Below are 21,582 nucleotides of genomic sequence, written 5' to 3'. Positions count from 1 at the left end.
TTACTGACTAGTCAATAGTGAAAAACATAAATGATTTCACCCACAAAATATGAAGGCTATGTGTCCAGACAAAACTGACTTCAACTCACCAATGATCAAGTCCATCGTTGCCTGTGATATGTTGACGAAGGCCTTGGATGAAGTGAGATAGGGCTTTACCATGTCCGTGAACACTGCTGTCCCTTCCAACGACTGCCAGATCAGGGTGCATGAGTCCACCAAACTGTTAACACACACAGATGAATTCAAATGTTAAAATGGTCAAATAAAATATGAGCAGCCCTATCTGAAAACCAATTAAATGTATGTGCATAAAGTATCGCCCCATATTAGCCTGTGATATTCCCAAAATGGCAGACAATTTCCAATTTTATGTAATTTTTCATTTAAAGGAAATCTATTTGTAAGGTAAACCAAGTGTAGGTGGAAAGGGTTGTCTCTGTCCGAATGGGCATCCTGGGACACTACTAAATGCACATGCATTAAGTCTGGTATTCACATAGACAGGCTTATTTTATATTTTAACCCATATCTTCATTTTCCAGTAGGTACCTATTAAATTCAGATAACCCATAATTAGCCAATATTGAACTCTGAATCAACAACATCATGTGCAATTATTCTACACCAAAGTCACATTTACAGCACTAGAGATTTGAATCAATAAAGACAATTTCAAATGTCAATTTTAAATGGAAAAGACACAAGGAATGGAAATTATAGTACAAACACATGAGAGCCTGGGGATGCTTAACACCAAGGGCTCACTAATCTATTTTGAATGACATCTACAATTTCAAGATACCTAGTTATCATACAAATATTTTAAATGTTTGCATGGCGGTGTTATCTTGGAGGAAACCAGAGCCTCAGAAAGAAACAATTCCATTATGGTGACCGCCAATAAACTCGCATGCATCAGGAGCGTGAACTGAACCTTGGTCACTGAGGCGAGATGTGTGTACCAACCACTGCCCTACCTAGGCATCAATCTCTGACATCACTCCTACCCACCTGCTCTGCTGCTGTGTGTTTAGCCTCTCCAGTGACATGATGATAGTCTGCAACCACGAGTCCATCCCGGTAATATTGACGTTAGTAAGGCCCGTAACTCTCTCTATCAACTTGCTCATCAGGGCACTGCTCTTCTGTAACATCTCTAGGGTGAAGTTGGCAGAGCTCTTGTAGATGCTTTCAATCTGACAAAAAATGAATGTCTTGCCATAATTTTAATTATAAAAAGATGGTAGAACAAGAATATCACTAATAAACATGGATGTTCCAGTCCAAGATGATGTGCTTAGTCAATGTTTGGGAAAGTCACGTGGAAACAAAATATTAATCAAGGGGTAATAACTGGCCTGAAAACAGGAGCTGTAAACCATGACAGTATGCCTACATCCATCGTATAGGAATACTGTGTATAAAAATTAATTTGGAGCATAAGATCTATGATCTGTGACAGAAACGTTAAATTCATAAAAAAAATGTCATAGCTCCAGCTCCAGCCTGCGCATCTGCACAGTCTGGTCAGGAGCTAACCTATCTGCTTATGAAACCACAAAACCGTGCTGGTCTTTGTTGCAGACAGCTAGCTCCCGACCAGACCGCCTGATGACGCAGAATAGGCTCGAGCTACGCTTGCCACATTACATTAGCATAAGATCCATTTGGCATAACACATGCCACTATTCATTAACATGACTTTAATCATTTGTATCAATCCATACAATGTCATTTTTCAGTAAATGTAATCCCCTCAACAAAATAGGCGCTTGAAACAAAATATCTTTAAACAAAAAAAAACATGCATACACAACCACAAAACAAATCTATGAGGTACATATTCCAGAAATTGTTTACCTGATTTACAATTTTTTCAACTTCCACAAATTTGAAGATTTCCAGCATATACTGCTCATCTTTGTCAGCGGCTTCACAAAGGTCCTTTTGGTACTCCTGGGCATCCATGGTGTTTTCAAAGTAGAAAGTCCTGTTAAAACGCTCAAAGTCACAGACTGTTTCCTTCCATGTTTTTGATACAACAAGCTCATAGAACTGAAACATAAAGTGTTAACTCTTCATACATACAGACATATCTAAAATAAAGCTAATAAGACTAAAAGCATGTGCAAAAAATAAATTGTAATTCATGTACACAATCCAGTACAAACTATTCAATTAAAAGGACAAGCTCCTCACATTGATAGAATATTTTGAAACAGCAATGTTTTGAACTTGAAAAAGGCATTTAATCGAAAACAACACAGAAATCTGTACTATTAAAGAAATGCAATAGTTAGTCTACAAATGTATTGATCAACCCTCGTATATAATTATAAAATTGTAATACATCAAACCACTAATTCAGTATTGAATTCAATACTTCTAAACTTTTCCTCTTTTTAAAATCTGACCCAAATAATGCTAGTGGTAATAAATATTGGTAATTATAAGCTATCGTAGCCCTAACAAAAAAATCACTAATTCCTTACCGCAATAAAGATGTTCTGATTTATATATATACAAGTCCACCATTTTCAGCAATATTTCTAGTCTATTTATTGCCATAGCAACCAGAATTCTTGATGTAGGAACAAAATGAAATGACGTGCATAATCTCCATATTGACATCTGTCCATGCTTCAAGTTTCATGAAAAAATATGAAGAACTTTTAAAGTTATCGCAGGATCCAGAAAAGTGTGACTGACAGACAGAAGCACAGAGCGAAAATCATATAGTTGCCAGAAGGGGAATAATAACAAAACAATTGTCTGTCTACCAACCCGCACGTTCCTAGATCTGCTTGGTAAACTGTAGTGAGTGCACACCCTAATGAAAGTTACTGACAACTGCCCTACATGAATCAGAAGTAGGAGATAATGACTGAGGACAGGTCTGCATGACCAATCGCCTCACAAGTAATGTGGCCGGGCAAGAGGATTATACACATGATCCTGAGATTTGTAGTCAAGGACTCTACCAAGTGAGCTGGCAAATGAAATCCTATTGTCACATATAATATCAATAAAATATATGATCCAATGTCCACTAACCTGTTGCGGGTAGACAGCGGCTACAGTGAAGAAATCAGTTGCAGAGTCAGAGTTGAGTTTCCCTATGAGGTGTGAGATGGCGTCCAAGCTGGGCAGCACATTTACCAGAGGAATGTGCTCATCACCTGTAACAGATGGGCACAAATGAGCCTCTATCTGGGAAAACAGGCTTTAAAGCATGTGTGTAATGTTGTCTCAGATTAGCCTGTGCAGTCTGCAGAGGATTATCAGGGAGGACACTTTCGGCCTAAACTGGATTTCAGATATTAGTAAATACTTCCTTAAAATAAATAAACATAAAGTGGAAAGTGTCATCCCTGATTATTCTTAGCGGACTACACAGGCTAATTTGGGATGACACTCTGCACATGCATTAAACCCGGTTTTCCAAAAGAGAGGCCCAAATAATCTAAAGGACTTTAGTTTGACAATGTATCTGAAATCAGGATACTAAAAGCTTATGCATTCTTAAGTTGAAGATGTATCTTTTTCATTCTTCAGCATGAAAGTATGTGTATTTGCAAATAAAAATTATAGAGACATATTTAATGTGTTTGATGGAAGTTATGATTGAAGTGACATTATCTTTAAGATGTTAATAATAACGATCATGTCTGTTTGTTTGTTTGTTGTTAATGTCAATGCAAGAAGCACAGTTTTGGTATCTGACTAAAATATAAGAAGACTTTGAAAGCATAGCTAAGGACTAAATATTGAGACATATTTCATGGTCTATACTCCACCTGCAAGTTTTTCCATGAGCATATCAATGTGTCCCTGGACAGCCACAACTGTGGTCAAGGCCCGATGGATTTCCTCAAGCATACTGGTTCCCTCTAACATCTTCAGAAGGTTCATAATGCTGAGAACCAAACAGAAACATAAAACACAATTAAACAGTGTACAGAACATTTATGTCAACAGTGAAAAGGATGCAATCTATTTCCACAAGCAGACTGGTGCCCTCTAGCATCTTCAGGAGGTTCATGATGTTGGGAACCAAACGAACAGAAACATGGAACACATTTTATGTCATCCAGCATATCTGTTTCTTATAGCATCATGTTCAGGTGGCTGGGAACAAATCAAGTCGATGCATGAAACATAAAACGACTTTAGACACAAAATGTTGTATTTCAACAAGGACCTTGGTTCCATAGAGCATTTTCATTTGGTTTATTATGCTGTTATGCTAAGAACCAAAGAAACAGAAATACCGGTATTTACATCCCAACAAGAAAATGGCTTTGGTAACACTTTTGGAACAAGTATCAATTCTTAGCTGGACAGTTTGATTTCATCAACATGGTCATGGACAGATATTAAACCCCGTCATAAGAAAAGAATCACCATATGATTCTCTTTTTTTTCAAGCTATCAAACTTGTCATGAGTTATGAGGGCTGAAATGGCAAATATTGCATTTTTGGTAAAAAGAGGAATAATTCTGTAGGGTCAAGCGTGATTTTGCTTTTTATTAAACTTGGCCTCCATTTTATGTCAACAAATAATGTTTAGGTACTTTAGTGACAATTCAATAAAAACTGTAAAACTGAGACAACGGAAACAGAATATTGAGCATTTTTTGTACCAATTAAGGGAAATAACAATAAGAAACTTATGCAAATTGGAAGGTTATGAGAAATGGCCTCCATTTTAAGTCAACAAACATTTCCTGAAAGTTTTTTGAAAATTAGATATGCAGTTTAAATACTGGTATTGGTGAAATAATTTTTTTAAGAACAAAGGTGAATAACTCGAAAGTGCCTCGCTGAAATTGATAGGTTGTCATCTTTAGCCACCATTTTGTCAACAAACATTTCCAGAAAGTTGCCCAATTTAAATATCAACCAACATTTCTAGAAAGTGAGTGAAGATTCTATGAAAACTATACGACTTGAGAGAGCAGAAATGGTGAATATTGATTTGAAATAATGGGAAATAACTCATAAGTGCCCGGTGGGAATTGACTGATTGTCAAACTTAGCATTTTTTTATGTTGACAAAAAAATAATTTATAAACAATAAATACAATAAGCAATTTAATGTCTTTCTATAGCCTGTAAACTATCAATATATTTAAAATATTTGTAAAACTGACTTATCATTTAACATAAAATTATTTCAATATTTTATTAATAAGCACATCAACATTTATTTTAAAGAAACTTCCTGATTATTTTCACATATTTTCAAAGAAGTTTAAAATATGACATTTTTTGCTTATAAACTTCAGTAACGAAACATGACAATTTTTATCAAAATATTGCTACATGGAATTCTACTTAAACTATCATTACATATAACAGACTTTAACAATGTTACCAAAACTATAATTATACAAAACCCTACTTGTTAAAGTTTTGCTCCAAGGCTGTGTTGACCATGTTCTCAGCTGAGCTGCTGCTGTCTACCCAGCTTGTGATGTTGTTGCTTTCCAGCCCATCAAGAATGGAAGACAGGGTCGTATTGAGCATCGCCAAATTCTCCGACCTTTTCTTGTCCACATAGGCATCAAACTAAACAAAAAACATGGTCATGTCACAACCAGGTTTTCAATGATTCACTTATTTAGCGTTCTTTGATCAGACTGATCTCGAATACAATTCCAAACTAGGTCCCTAAACAAGCTGGATATATCCAAAGTTTCATCGAGATTTTTGTTATGAACAACATACACTGTCTGCTGCCAAACGCATACCTTCCCACCACACCAAATGTAATTACCAGGATTTTGAACTTCACTGAATCCTATTCCCAGGTTAACAATTAAGCATAATCAAATAATACATATTCTATAATATATTTTTAGAAATCTTATATATAAATAAACGAACATAGAATTCATGTATTTTAATTAAAATTATTGCCTTGATTTTTATTTAAATTTAATAAATTCTCTAAACATGTTTCAATATTTGCTCTGTTCTCACCATTTGCTGAATCTACATATCATATGATATATTTTGTGGTATCTAATAAATAATTAATCTAACATAGAATTTATTTATTTTATTTGAAATTATTGTCTTGATTTTTTCTAAATTAATAACTTCTCTAAATATTTTTCAATATTTGCCCTGTTCTCACCATTTGCTGAATCTGTTGGCGGATGGTTTCATTTGTGTAGAGGTTCTGAAGTTGCTCTCCCCACATGGTCACTGGTTGCCAGCACAAGTTAATGATGTGCGAGGGATCGGCACCAGGCACGTGTATACTAAACCAGCTTGGAACCTCAGTATACTCACACACAAACTGATTTAGGATCGTCTCACTTTGGAAGGTAACCTACGAACAGCATCAGACAGATGTGTACATATTTTTATTTTTTTTTAGCCATTTTCAACAGTATTTTATTTATATCATGACATTCATCTAATCTCCTCACAATTTTCCTGTGTCAGATGCAGGTTTACCTGCATCTACCAGGTTTACCAGAACTAAGTGTACCTAATTATGTCAGTTACTGTCAAAAGCCCTATTTGAATTAATGGCAGGGGGAGAAGGCATTAGAAATACTTTCATGACCAAACCCCAAAGATATGTGTCCGAGCCTGGAATCAAACCTGCAAGTCTCCGATATGTAGGTCAGCGCTCTGCAAACTGAGCTTACAAGATACGTGTTGTCTGATGGTCAACAGCTCTCACAAATAAATATAGTGCTCAACACTTCAAAGATTTCAATGCAACTGATTTGAAAATTATTTATTGCACAAAGATAAACAGGTTAATTTGTCCTAGTTTTGGTTACTATATTACATCTTATGTGCATGGTATTTTACACATCTGTTTGACTCAATTTCAAAAAAATATTACAAAATTAGATCTAATTCAAATATTTAATGCATTTGGTACCGAGACTGTCATAAATAATCTGAGAAAAGGAATAGATCTGCAATACGCACATCCTGTAACATGTTCAGCAGTTCGTTTGCTGACAGAATCTCTCTCATCATGTCCTGTAACATGCTGGGGTTGACAAGAATGTCCATGGCATCTCCATCTGGTAGCAAACATATAATATACTTTATGAACAGGGTTATGTTAAAATGGGTCGTATGCCATATTGGGCCAGCATAGCTAAAGACCAGCCTGTGCAATTGCACAGTCTGGTCCATGGAGCTACCCTGTCTGCTTTTAAATCACCCAATGTTTTGTGGTCTCATTACAGGACAAGGTACCTCTTGACCAGACTTTGCGATTGCCCAGGCTGGTCTGGAGCTATGCTGGCTGTATATGGCATGACACTCATGCTGGAATGACATGGCTCAGGACATATTTTTATGCTCAATATACACTATATTCAATTTTATAAAAAGCTTCTAGATCAATAAGAAATCATGATTGAATAGTATTCCCTAATGCATGCCAATAAACAAACACTAATATGTTTTCAAGTTATCCTTCAATTTAACCATAATAAAACCTTCAATTTAACCCTAGTGAAACCTTCAATTTAACCCTAGTGAAACCTTCAATTTAACCCTAGTAAAACCTTCAATTTAACCCTAGTGAAACCTTCAATTTAACCCTAGTGAAACCTTCAATTTAACCCTAGTGAAACCTTCAATTTAACCCTAGTGAAACCTTCAATTTAACCCTAGTGAAACCTTCAATTTAACCCCAGTGAAATTTCAGATGCACCAGCAAGAGAGACATCATATTACTGAACGAGGATGTTTATTAAAGACAAATGAAGTCTTTCATGATGGTTCAGTGTCAAAAGGTACCATGCTTACTGGCAATTTTGTTTATGAGAGGCTGAATGGCCGCTGTGATCTTCTTTGTCAGAGGTCCAAATCCAAACTGGTCCGACACCTTGTCTGTCACTCCACCAAGCAACATATACCTGAAAAACAAAAACAGACAAGACTTACAATTGCATTTTAGGCAGTGAAAATTCATATAATTCTGCACACTTTATGTTGGGATTAACTTGAACTGTTATTGAGAAATGTTATGTCATACCATTTCTATTATGGTATGCATTTGAAATTATGGCACAAAATTGATACCACAACATGAAATTATTATTATGCAATGCAATTGCTATTATAACAGTCAATTGATAAAATGTCAGGCAATTGATATTATATCATCCTTCTGACATTAAGTCATGCCTTTTATTTTATTTAATGCAATTGATATTATGTCATCTAATTGATGTGTGGTGAAATTGATATTTATTTGTCTAATTGATGTGGATTCTTGCACTTTTTGTTATGCATTAAGCCCAGTTTTCCCCAGTTGTTGCTCTAATTTGAACAACACCCAATACACTACAATGTTTAACCCATTTATGCCTAGCGTCTAGAAAAAAGGCCTTGGCAAACAGCATAGACCCAGATGAGACGCTGCATGATACAGCGTCTCATCAGGGTCTGTGCTGTTTGCTTAAAGGAATTTCTGTAGAAATATTCTAAATATAGAAATAAATATACTAGACATCCCTAATTTTGGAAATAAATTGATCCAATTAAGAAGGATGGAGAGTCAACAAGGCATAAATGGGTTAAGACAAGCAAGCTCTTACAGGTCAGGGTTGGCCATGTTATCCACAAAGAACTTCATGATGATGTCCCAGTTGAGGAAGTTGGAGATCAGGTTCTGGCCATCAGGAGGAATCTGTATCAGCTCCACAAACAGACGGACGAACATCTCGATGTTGGAGTTCAGCCCAGTAACATTCACTTCTAGATTTGTGTTTGTCTCATTCCAGATATGGGCAATCTGAAACATTGAAATCGCTGGTTTTTTAGAATCATGAGTTGACGACAATGCTGGTACGCACCAGACTGTATGAAACATGTGATGTCACGAATCCTCCTGCCAGATTGGGTAACTTACAATCATTATACACATGGGAAAATACACGTTAAAAGTTTTTATTTATTTAAGTGTAAATAATTTTTATTAAGTAGAAGGGCATTTTAACTTATGAGTGCCTTTACTGATGAGCATCTTTACTCTCGATTTCAATACAATATTTAAGGTCCTCATTTTACAAAACTTGACAAAACTTTGTCTCATCATTCAGCTAAAGAAAATGCTGATACATGTACATTCGCCTAAAAGTATACCCCACCTTTAGACACCTTGCTTTCAAAGTGAAATGTTATGCCCCTCTCACCTGTTGTTGGAAATACTGCATCTGAATCTGGTCTTCCAGGACCGTTGGGAACGTATCATAGCTGAAGCAGACTAGCTGTGCCACTGCCTCGGTCATGTTGGACGCTACCCCACCCACTGACAGATAAACTGCCAGGGTCCCTGCTGCACACTGCTCTTGTAACAGGCTGGAATTGGCTGCTACCTCATACACCTGCAGGGGTGATAATTAGTTGTTGTTGTTTTTATTTATAAATCACTTCATCAATTATGAACAAGATGTGTTTGTGAAACACAATGTCCCCCTATATATGACCTTGACCTTGTGAAGGATGACCTTGACCTTGTGAAGGATGACCTTGACCTTTCACCACTCAAAATGTGCAGCTCCATGAGATACACATGCATGCCCAATATCAAGTTGCTATCTTCAATATTGCAAAAGTATTCATAAAATAAGCGATTTTGGCCACATATATTTGACCTCTGACCTTGAAGGATGACCTTGACCTTTCAACACTCAAAATGTGCAGCTCCATAAGATACACATGCATGCCAAATATCAAGTTGCTATCTTCAATATTGCAAAAGTATTCATAAAATAAGCGATTTGGGCCACATATATTTGACCTCTGACCTTGAAGGATGACCTTGACCTTGACCTTTCACCACTCAAAATGTGCAGCTCCATAAGATACACATGCATGCCAAATATCAAGTTGCTATCTTCAAAATTGCAAAAGTATTTATAAAATGAGCGATTTTGGCCATATATATTTGACCTCTGACCTTGAAGGATGACCTTGACCTTGACCTTTCACCACTCAAAATGTGCAGCTTCATAAGATACACATGCATGCCAAATATGAAGTTGCTATCTTCAATATAGCAAAAGTTATTGCAAAATGTTAAAGTTGGCGCAAACAGACCAACAGACAGACCAACAGACAGACAGACAGGGCAAAAACAATATGTCCCCCACTACTATAGTGGGGGACATAAAAATGTCAAGTTAAATATGTTGTTTCATATACATGTAGTCTTATGTATTATTGAATTCTTTCATTTGAACGCCTCATAAATGTCCTCAACAAAACCTTGAGTTTACTGCTAGACCCCCCACCCCTACCCCGTGGGGAAGTTTATTACAGGATATACTGTACATGACAGAATGTACAATAACAGAGGAGTGACTGAAATAAAATGTAATTCAGAAAGATAAGAGGAACCAACTGGGTGTCTACATCTCGACACTTGCATTCTCACATACCTTTCCATAGTCCACTGTGACATTGATGGTCTCTGACTCTGCCCCTTGCTTCAACTTCATTAAGGCATCATACAGCCGCAAGATATCCCCAGAGTCATTGGAGATGCCCTCTATTGTCAAATTACCTGCAGTGAACATATGGCAATTCTATTACAATTTTTTATCTCATTATTTTTTTATTTTTATATATAAATGAAATAAATTTGCCGTTAGGCACATATTGGAGATTCACAAGTATTGCCACAGTGGAAAAGTGAAAATTGAGTTTACCTACCTACCAATAAGTGGCAGATTTATTTTCCTACTATAAGAAAGTTCTTCAAATCATCCCCCAAAGACCCCAAGTACAGGTTTACACATGAAACAGACTCATGAGTACTCAACAAGCAGTGGACATGTTATCCAATAAAGTTTAAATAAATAGAATGAAACTAAAAACAACATGGCCGTGACATGGAATCATACAATATAACATTATAAAATGTAAAGAGGATGTTACCTTGCAACTTCTTCATCCTAGCAACCATGTAGTTAAGGAAAATATCAAGTGTTGCCAGGACACGTTTGGATACTGGATCCATACTCTCCAGGCTATCAAGTGACCCTGGTACCACGCCCCTGAAATATAATACCACAATCATGTAACATTCTTCAAAGGACTTTATCTCTGTCAAGATCCAAATTATTTTTTAATATTTAGGTTATTGGTCTATATTTCAGGCATTTAAATTTAGGTCAATCTAATGGTTTTATATTTTAATTAAGGTCAATCTGACGGTTTTGTAAATTTAAACTTTGTTCTTTTTTTTTCTCGTTACAGTTTCATATTTTTTATATTTTTTTTGCAAGTTAGTCTTTTCTCGCTGATTTTGCCTGAATTTTATGCAACAAATGTATGTTATACTAATTAGGATATTATAGGTGCCAAGCATACTGCTCAGGTTGTATATGACCTGCATCATGCAAAATTGGCTCTTATTTGTCCAAAGCTGCCAGCATAGCCCCTGATCAGACAGTGCTATATGACTTTCACATGATTTGACTCATATCATACACCATAAGTTACACGATATTTCAACCAATACGTTTCACTGTGATCAATCTGATTGATTCATTTATGTAGAAGGTTAGATCATCATATAAACACCAGCCTTATCCGATTATTAACCATCCAACTTACGTCTGGTTCCGCTCTGCCATAGTGACTGTGAAATTTTGCAAATCATCCATTATTTCCTGGATTTGACTTTCTGACCAAGAGGTTCCAACCGTGATTGTTTTCGACGAAAGACTGGTCGTTAGTTCAGTAAACTTCTCGTATACGCGAGCAAACTGTGTGTAGTTGACTGCCATGTCATTAATTGTCATGTTGCCGAGTGATATGATCTGGAGGAGAGAAGTGCAAATTTTTATCAATTACTAACCTTGGTCAAACTTTCAAGAACAGTTCGTACTCAACCCTTGCAGATAAATTGAGTTGTATAAAATCATGTTTTGTTTTTGACGCTCATAAGAGTAAAGGGTATTTAATTTTGTTGAATCAAATGTTTTGGAAAAAATGTTTTGTTTGTGTAAAGTAAGTCAATGAAATTATTAAAATACCACTATTTCATAAAAAAATTGCATGCAGAATTTAATGTGGGTTCTAATACAAAACTACATAACTTACATCATTTATCAGGTCGTTCAAGCCCTCGAAACCATTCATGATCTCATTGCCAATGGTATTGTAATCAAACACACACACCACCTCTGCGATGTCTGCGCGTGTGATTAGGACGTCTGCTGGCAGCAATAACCAGTCTACTAGCCCGGAACAAATGTCAGACTGGTTTAGCATGAACAGCTTAAGCATCTGAAATAAGAGTATTCATTATGTAACCCAAATGAAAAATAACACCGCCTCGCTAGGGGATCCAGGCTTTTTCCGCCCTATGCTATGGGTCCGAAATTCGGCCCCATTCCCAATGCAAATCTGGTTGTTTTTTTCCCAATTGAAAAAAAAAATTCCCAATTAATAAAAAAAAAAAAAAATTTTTTTTTTTTTTTTTTACCCTTAAAATATATAAGTTGACCTGATCCGGTGTAGAAAAAAGAAAGTATTGCATAATTAAATTATCTGTTGCCTTGAATTTGTTTTTAAAACTGTAAAATATGTTAATGATTATTTAAGACTTATTTTCCTCAAAATCCGGCGCTTCGCGTGATTTTTTTCACCTAAACAAAGGCCAAGCCTTTTCCCCAAATTAAGATTAAAAAACCTGCACTTATCACACATGTTTATAATATTTTGTTAAATTTTAATAATAAGTTATCCAAATAGTCGTTATTTACCAGTTAACGGCTTCTTTGAAATATAAGAAACACTATTTACATGCGATAATTTTTCCCAACTGAGCCACTTATGCGATTAATTTTTTTCCCTAAATGGGGTTTTTCACGACGCCAAATTCCCAAAATTCCAGTGTGGCGTTTTCCCAAAAATGGAGCGGAAAAAGCCTGGGATCAAACCCAGAATCTCCTTGTACTAAAGCAAACCAATCACTCCGTCTCTTTGAAAGCTTACTCATGCAGCAATGCAAAAAATGGCGCTTATCAGTATACATCAACAAACTACAAATGTTCAAAAACAAATACAAAAATAAAATATAACAAAAGCTTTTTCTTGCTTTTCCACATTTACTGTACTCATATGTTCCATGTCTTAAGCAAAATCTAGCTTATTGGTACAAACAGTGCTATTGATCAAGGCTAGTTTCCACATAAATACAGTCAAATTGTAAGCATATAGTGCTTGACAATATTTGGCTGTTTCAATATTAGTTGTATTAAGTTTCATGTTGTAAAAAAAGCTTGAGATATTTTTCTTACATAACATTACACCATACCATACTAATAGCATTTATTTTTCAGAAAATTTCACTTCAACACCACTAATGTGGTAAGAAGCTTTAGGGTAAAGGTTCCTGCTTACCCTCGTGTTGTCCTCTAGGGCAAGTCTTGCATTGTGGAAGATGATGGCTGACACGTCTGAAGATTTTTCAAGCATGGCCAACAGTTTATCAAGCTCTGGTGAGTTGACAATGTGGGCTCTTAAGTCAAATACTCCAGTTCCTAGATGAACAAAAATATATAACTTGAAAACATTGGTATATCAGTCACATTGAAATGCCTTAAAATCACACTAATAACTGAACAAAGCACATACACATGTATTTCCATAAATAAGGCTGGTGCATATACAAACTATATATAAATATCACAGGCAGTTGAAGGGTATAGGAAATACTGCACCTGAGGAGAGAGCTATGGTTTTGCATAAATCAATATGCACCAATAACATTAACAAAACAGTTGAGTTCAAAGGTTCAAGAGCAATCCATTATTGTTCTTGTTTCACATGTATTTTGTATTGCATTAACAAATCATTTGAGCCATCCTATTAATGCACATGCATAAAGTATTGTCCCAGATTACACTTTGAAGACCACACATACCATGTGTGGACAAAACTTTCCGCCTATACTGGATTTTGGTCAAGAAGAGACTTCTTCAAATAAAAAAAATGCACAAAAAATTCAAAAAGCACAAAGAGTTGTAACGGATTAGCCTGTGTGGAGTGCACAGCCTAATCTGGGATGACACTTTACACACATGCATTACTTTTGGTTTTCCCAGAATCAGCTCATTTCTTTTTCAAAAAGCTTCCTGAGCAATACCGGTTGCTTCCACAAGATTCTTTCAATCTTTGCCTCCCCAGTTACCACTTACGATTGATGATGTCCAGGTGATGTGTTGCGAAAGACATGATTTTGTACTGTAGGTAAAACTGCTGGGCCACTGTGGAGCGCCACATGTCCCACATGGAGTCATTGGCTGGTGACATGGAGTAGAACAGGTCAATAAGCTGCTTAACACTTGAGGACAGTCTGCAATTAAATACGGACTGGTTAAAATCTGCAATATAAGTAATATGGACTGGTTCACAGTATGCGATTAAATATTGACTGGTTCACAGTCTTGAACAAACATTTGAAAGGTTAACAGTCTGCTATGAAATATGGACTGGTTTTCAGTCTTGAATGAAATATGTACCGATTCACAGTTTGCAATTTAATATTTACTTATCCAAAGTCTGCAATGAAATATGGACTTTTTCAAAGTCTGAAATTGAATATTGACTCTTTCACAGTGATGTATGCAAAATAGACTGTTTCAAGTAAAATAAAAATTGTCAAAAATAGATTGCATTGCCTTTGGATTAAATCATACCATACCCAACTAAGTTCAGTCAAAAGCATTGCTCATAATAACAATGATAAGCTGAAAAATCATTTCCAAAATGAAATGTGATCATACTTATCAACATCAAGTTTCCATGCGTTCTGTAGAGCCTCCATCAGGTTGGTGCCAGTTGTGTTGAAGTTCTCGATACCAAGATCTGGGAAGTTGGCAAGGCCACTCAGGAAGGCTGTACTACTGGCGATGCTGATAAATTTCTCTGTAACCATGACTACGTGGGTCCAGTTCATGTGTGAGAGTAATGGAAGGTCTGCTGTCGAACTGGTGGAAATAATGTTGAACTGAAAAAAGATGAAGCAAATGAGAATTAATATCCCCAAAATTTCGCCTTTAAAAATTGTGTAATGCATTAGTTCCAACTGGATATATAAATCTCCATGCAAGGTCATTCTTTCCCAGCAATACCTGCTTAATAAATTTCTTGACCACACTGTTGCTGTCATCCAGTTCCTGTAAGATTTGGGTCCAGTTCAGAGCACACAGTCCCCTCTGCCACCCTACAAAGTCTGGTGTAGGCTCTATACCCAACATGCGACCAAATGAAGCGGGGTTTGAGCAGAGAGTCATGAAGTCCACGCTGAGGATGCGCTGCACCATCTGTGAAAGAGGCAAATAAGGATTGCTTTATGCTTATAGAGACAATGTTGAGTCTGTTTTCTTGAAAGAACCAGCACTTGGTGTCTTTTTGGATTGAATACATAGATTGCAGGTCACAAAGTAGACACCATATCCACTGCAGCTAAGCGACTTTGTTTTTCTGATACATACACATATGCAAATGATTTGCATATGTGTATGTATCAGAAAATTTGAAATATCTTCTCAATCTATATAAATGATGAAATCAACTTCCGAACTAAAATAGTGTGTATTTCCCTAGGATAAAATGATATGCATTTCATAATAGTTTTTCTTATGAAAAATTGTTTTATTGGAAACATTTTAAACATGATAAAAGTAATAATGAGGAATGAGGCAACCAAACTATGATTCCTAAATTAACTCAACATACCTCCTGTGGGTTCATCAAACTGGTCTCCAGTCTGCTTATCAATCCTGGGACAATCACAGTAGCATTGGCAAAATATTCCCCCAGGGTGGGGGAGATACCCTCTACATACTCAACTATGGTAAAATTGCCATCTGAAAAGTGGTGGAAATACAAATGTACTTTTTTGACATTCATTTCATTTTTAAATTGTACTAGTTTTAACTGCAAACATTTATGAATGATAAGTATGAGGAGCTGTTCATTTAAATTTTATACATTTTAGTAGTTGTATCAGTATTTTTATAATGCTCTTATGAAGTCAGGTTTAATTGAAGTGGAAAACATGTATATGAGCCATGTTCTGGAGAAATGGGGTCTAATGCATTTGTATCAAGTGTTGACACTATTAGCTTGGAAAAATGGGGTCTAATGCATTTGTATCAAGTGTTGACACTATTAGCTTGGAAAAATGGGGTCTAATGCATTTGTATCAAGTGTTGACACTATTAGCTTGGAAAAATGGGGTCTAATGCATTTGTATCAAGTGTTGACACTATTAGCTTGGAAAAATGGGGTCTAATGCATTTGTATCAAGTGTTGACACTATTAGCTTTAATGGGGTCTAATGCATTTGTATCAAGTGTTGACACTATTAGCTTTAATGGGGTCTAATGCATTTGAATCAAGTGTTGACACTATAAGCTTGGAAAAATGGGGTCTAATGCATTTGTATCAAGTGTTGACACTATTAGCTTTAATGGGGTCTAATGCATTTGAATCAAGTGTTGACACTATAAGCTTGGAAAAATGGGGTCTAATGCATTTGTATCAAGTGTTGTCACTATTAGCTTGGAAAAATGGGGTCTAATGCATTTGTATCAAGTGTTGACACTATTAGCTTGGAAAAATGGGGTCTAATGCATTTGTATTAAGTGTTGACACTATTAGCTTGGAAAAATGGGGTCTAATGCATTTGTATCAAGTGTTGACACTATTAGCTTGGAAAAAATTGGATCTAATGCATTTGTATCAAGTGTTGACACTTTTAGCTTGGAAAAATGGGGTCTAATGCATTTGTATCAAGTGTTGACACTATTAGCTTGGAAAAATGGGGTCTAATGCATTTGTATCAAGTGTTGACACTATTAGCTTGGACAAATGGAGTCTAATGCATTTGTATCAAGTGTTGACACTATTAGCTTGGAAAAATGGGGTCTAATGCATTTGTATCAAGTGTTGACACTATTAGCTTGGAAAAATGGGGTCTAATGCATTTGTATCAAGTGTTGACACTATTAGCTTGGAAAAATGGGGTCTAATGCATTTGTATCAAGTGTTGACACTATTAGCTTGGAAAAATGGGGTCTAATGCATTTGTATCAAGTGTTGACACTATTAGCTTTAATGGGGTCTAATGCATTTGTATCAAGTGTTGACACTATTAGCTTTAATGGGGTCTAATGCATTTGAATCAAGTGTTGACACTATAAGCTTGGAAAAATGGGGTCTAATGCATTTGTATCAAGTGTTGACACTATAAGCTTGGAAAAATGGGGTCTAATGCATTTGTATCAAGTGTTGACACTATTAGCTTGGAAAAACGGGGTCTAATGCATTTGTATCAAGTGTTGTCACTATTAGCTTGGAAAAATGGGGTCTAATGCATTTGTATCAATTTTTGACACTATTAGCTTGGAAAAATGGGGTCTAATGCATTTGTATTAAGTGTTGACACTATTAGCTTGGAAAAATGGGGTCTAATGCATTTGTATCAAGTGTTGACACTATTAGCTTGGAAAAAATTGGATCTAATGCATTTGTATCAAGTGTTGACACTATTAGCTTGGACAAATGGGGTCTTATGCATTTGTATCAAGTGTTGACACTATTAGCTTGGAAAAATGGGGTCTAATGCATTTGTATCAAGTGTTGACACTATTAGCTTGGGCAAATGGAGTCTAATGCATTTGTATCAAGTGTTGACACTATTAGCTTGGAAAAATGGGGTCTAATGCATTTGTATCAAGTGTTGTCACTATAAGCTTGGAAAAATGGGGTCTAATGCATTTGAATCAAGTGTTGACACTATTAGCTTGGAAAAATGGGGTCTAATGCATTTGTATCAAGTGTTGACACTATAAGCTTGGAAAAATGGGGTCTAATGCATTTGTTTCAAGTGTTGACACTATTAGCTTGGAAAAAATTGGGTCTAATGCATTTGTATCAAGTGTTGACACTATTAGCTTGGAAAAATGGGGTCTAATGCATTAGTATCAAGTGTTGACACTATTAGCTTGGAAAAATGGGGTCTCATGCATTTGTATCAAGTGTTGACACTATTTGCTTGGAAAAATGGGGTCTAATGCATTGGTATCAAGTGTTGACACTATTAGCTTGGAAAAATGGGGTCTAATGCATTTGTATCAAGTGTTGACACTATTAGCTTGGAAAAATTGGGTCTAATGCATTTGTATCAAGTGTTGACACTATTAGCTTGGCAAAATGGGGTCTAATGCATTTGTATCAAGTGTTGACACTATTAGCTTTAATTTAATTGGTTATTTAAAAAGAGTCTCTGCTGAACAAAATTCAAGTCTAGGCAAAAAGTGTCGTATCTGATAATCTGCCATCTTACCATCAATGATATGTGCATACTCCAGCATCATGTCAGCAAAAAGTTCCCATGTGTAAACATAGTGTTTCACTCGGTTCCAGATAGGCATCTCACCAAACATGGAGTCTATATTGGCGAACATTGCAGCAATATCGTGGCTTCCTGAAGCCATTTCACTGGAAACAAGAAATATCTTTAACTCTTTCAGAGCTGGAACCGACTTTTAAATTAAAAGGCCTTTGCATACAGTTTGGATCAAGATGAGATGCCACAAAACGTGGCGTCTCATCCGGATCCAAACTGTTTGCTATTCTGATAGTTTTCTTTGAAAAAAAAATGAAGAAAATGCTCATTTTAGAAATTCAGCAGACGACATTTAAGCAGGCGACAAATTTCCCAGCATGCAAAGGGTTAAAATGACATTGAGCATATATTCTGATTTTGGAAATAAAATATGACTTTTCGTAAGTATATCAGGGTAGAAAACAACAGACAATAGCAATTATTTCATGCTACAATATTTAAGTGAACATACAAACAGTTATTGTAAAATGAAAGAACCTAGCCTCTAAGTATATTCACTCGGGCTAATATAAATGGACACGGACACAATGTTCTCACTTTGAGAGTTTAGTATTGAACTGTTGTTTTGCCTTATTATTTCTACAAGGGATATGACAGCTTCTCAATCAACATTCCACTAGCAACGTGCTAAATGTGATACTACATCTGTATATTTCAATTTTACCAATTCAGTAGTAGAATTTTATTCATTTGTGTCAACTGGCAGAAAATTACTCCCACATTTTATTGGATTGTGAAAAGGCAATCAAGGTAGAAACCTGGGTATGAAAGCTACGCCGAAAAAATACAATTATAGCTTAAAATTTTAAGGTATAAGTGATGTTAGAACAAATATATATCAAAGCTGCTAACGGAACCTTTTTCAGTAGTAAATAATCTTATAAATGTAAAGTTTACCTTAGAATATTCTTTGATATCAATTCTTCGACCATGTTTTCCGCAGTACCCAGATAGGTAGCTATCACATTCCAGTCAATGTTTACAATCTTCCATACAAGGTCCAAGACATTGTTCTTCATCAGGGCTGTATCAAGGACGTAGCTCATGGCAACAGAATTCCTCGTCCAATTAACGCCAGTGTCAAGGTAAGTGTTAAGTGTCAGCTCCATCTGATATTGAAACAAGAAAGTAGAAAATAGTCAGAGGCTATAATATTATGTTTGTTTTTGCTGTGAGAATGAAGTAGATTTTTCGCTGTGCTTCAAGCAAACGTTGGAGCAACACCGTTGAAAAACCAGGCTTAATGCATGTGCCTAAAGTGTCATTCCAGATCAGCCTGTGCAGTCCACACATGCTTATCAGGGATGAAAATTACAGCTTTTTTGGTATTTTATTAAGACAAGGAAGTATTTTCTTAGCAAAGTCCAGTTTAAGCAATAAGTTTCATTCCTTACACGCGTGTGTAGATTTCAAAAGCTTACATAGGACGACACTTAACCCACATGTATTATGCCCAGTTTTCGCAGAGAAATGCTCATTAATAAGTTTCTTAGGATAAAAGGGAGTCGTTTGAAGTGTTCAAGTTGCCTTTGCTGACCAGAAGCAAACAGTCTGGTAATGCTTCTGTTATCACAAAAGAAATTTGTGAAAAATGAAAACAATGATTTTATTCTAAAAAGCAGTATATGAAACCCAATGTGCCCTTGATATCGTCTATCAATCATCTCATTTGTTACATGTAAACAGTACAACACCAGATGTCAAAATAAATAAAAAAACATAGTGAACTATAAACTTACATCGGCTGCAAATCCCATTGGATCGATAACGCGCCAGATGTCATCAACAATCATCTGGTAGTCCAGATCACAGACAAACTCTCGCAGCTGAGCCCTGTCAACTGTGACGGAAATGCTCAAGTTGTCCCAGTCCGCGTCCGTGCAAAGCATTTTAAAAATCTTGTCTGTGTCGTTCAGATGAGACGTCAATTTTGTGATCTAAAAACAAACAAGAGGGCCATGATGGCCCTGAATCGCTCACCTGACTCATTAAGATCAGATGAAAACTATGACCTCTATTGTCTACACAATGTTTTTCTATGATTTGACCTAGTGACCTAGTTCCTGACTCTAGATGACCCAAATACAATCCCAATCCAGATTTCATCAAGATAAACATTCTGACCACAGTTCATAAATATTGGATGAAAACTGTGACCTCTATTGTCAACACAAGGTTTTTCTATTTATTTGACCTAGATTTTTACCCCAGATGACCCAAATACAATCCCACCCAGATTTCATCAAGAATTCTGACCAAATTTCATAAAGGTTGGATGAAAACTGTGATCTCTAATGTCTACACAAGGTTTTTCTATTATTTGACCTAGTGACCTAGTTTTTGACCCCAGATGACCCAAATAAAATCCCAACCCAGATTTCATCAAGATAAACATTCTGACCAAATTTCATAAAGATTGGATGAAAACTGTGACCTCTATTGTCTACAGAAGGTTGTTCTATTATTTGACCTAGTGACCTTGTTTTTGACCCCAGATGACCCAAATACAATCCCAAACCGGATTTCATCAAGATAAACATTTTGACCAAATTTCATCAAGATTGGATGCAAACTGTGACCTCTACTGTCTACACAAACAAATTGTTGACGGACGGACGCACGGACGCACGGACACACGCAGGCACGCACAACGGACGCCGGACATCACACGATCACATAAGCTCACTGTGTCACTTCATGACAGGTGACCTAAAAATATGTGTCGGAGATAAACATGAACAGTTGTGGTTAAAATCCCATAGAAACAAGGGCTGTTTGTAAAACATGCATGCCCCCCTATATGGGCTATAAGTTGTAGTAGCAGCCATTGTGTGAATACGTTTTTTGTCACTGTGAATGGTGGTGGTGGTGGTGGTGGTGGTGGTGTAGTAGTAGTAGTAGTAGTAGTAGTAGTAGTAGTAGTAGTAGTAGCAGTAGTAGTAGTAGTAGTAGTAGTAGTAGTAATAGTAGTTGTAGTAGTAGTAGTAGTAGTAGTAGTAGTAGTAGTAGTAGTAGTAGTAGTAGTAGAAGTAGTAGTAGTAGTAGTAGTAGAAGTAGTAGTAGAAGTAGTAGTAGTAGTAGTAGTAGTAGTAGTAGTAGTAGTAGTAGTGGTAGTAGTAGTAGTAGTAGTAGTAGTAGTGGTAAAAGTAGTAGTAGT

At 36.2% G+C, this 21,582-nt stretch overlaps 1 protein-coding gene across 1 annotated transcript in view; it reads right to left on the bottom strand.

The window, feature by feature from the left end:
- Window positions 1-21,582, bottom strand: part of LOC127869005 (uncharacterized) — a 118,016-nt gene that overhangs the window by 64,813 nt on the left and 31,621 nt on the right. Inside the window, exons 17-39 of the mRNA XM_052411250.1 lie at window positions 20,165-20,362; window positions 19,323-19,534; window positions 18,363-18,517; window positions 15,749-15,879; window positions 15,142-15,333; window positions 14,794-15,017; window positions 14,206-14,363; window positions 13,409-13,548; window positions 12,104-12,289; window positions 11,615-11,820; window positions 10,934-11,052; window positions 10,435-10,559; window positions 9,187-9,378; window positions 8,590-8,786; window positions 7,796-7,905; window positions 6,962-7,059; window positions 6,147-6,344; window positions 5,409-5,575; window positions 3,801-3,919; window positions 3,058-3,182; window positions 1,864-2,058; window positions 1,015-1,199; window positions 90-223 (exon numbers count right to left, since the gene is read on the bottom strand). Coding sequence (XP_052267210.1) covers window positions 90-223; window positions 1,015-1,199; window positions 1,864-2,058; window positions 3,058-3,182; window positions 3,801-3,919; window positions 5,409-5,575; window positions 6,147-6,344; window positions 6,962-7,059; window positions 7,796-7,905; window positions 8,590-8,786; window positions 9,187-9,378; window positions 10,435-10,559; window positions 10,934-11,052; window positions 11,615-11,820; window positions 12,104-12,289; window positions 13,409-13,548; window positions 14,206-14,363; window positions 14,794-15,017; window positions 15,142-15,333; window positions 15,749-15,879; window positions 18,363-18,517; window positions 19,323-19,534; window positions 20,165-20,362 — 3,766 coding nt within the window. The remainder of the gene's footprint in view (window positions 1-89; window positions 224-1,014; window positions 1,200-1,863; window positions 2,059-3,057; window positions 3,183-3,800; window positions 3,920-5,408; window positions 5,576-6,146; window positions 6,345-6,961; window positions 7,060-7,795; window positions 7,906-8,589; window positions 8,787-9,186; window positions 9,379-10,434; window positions 10,560-10,933; window positions 11,053-11,614; window positions 11,821-12,103; window positions 12,290-13,408; window positions 13,549-14,205; window positions 14,364-14,793; window positions 15,018-15,141; window positions 15,334-15,748; window positions 15,880-18,362; window positions 18,518-19,322; window positions 19,535-20,164; window positions 20,363-21,582) is intronic.

This window comes from Dreissena polymorpha, chromosome 2, assembly GCF_020536995.1.
Source record: "Dreissena polymorpha isolate Duluth1 chromosome 2, UMN_Dpol_1.0, whole genome shotgun sequence".
In the NCBI taxonomy this organism is placed as follows: Eukaryota; Metazoa; Mollusca; class Bivalvia; order Myida; family Dreissenidae; genus Dreissena; species Dreissena polymorpha.
This window is presented reverse-complemented; position numbering and strand designations above follow the sequence as displayed.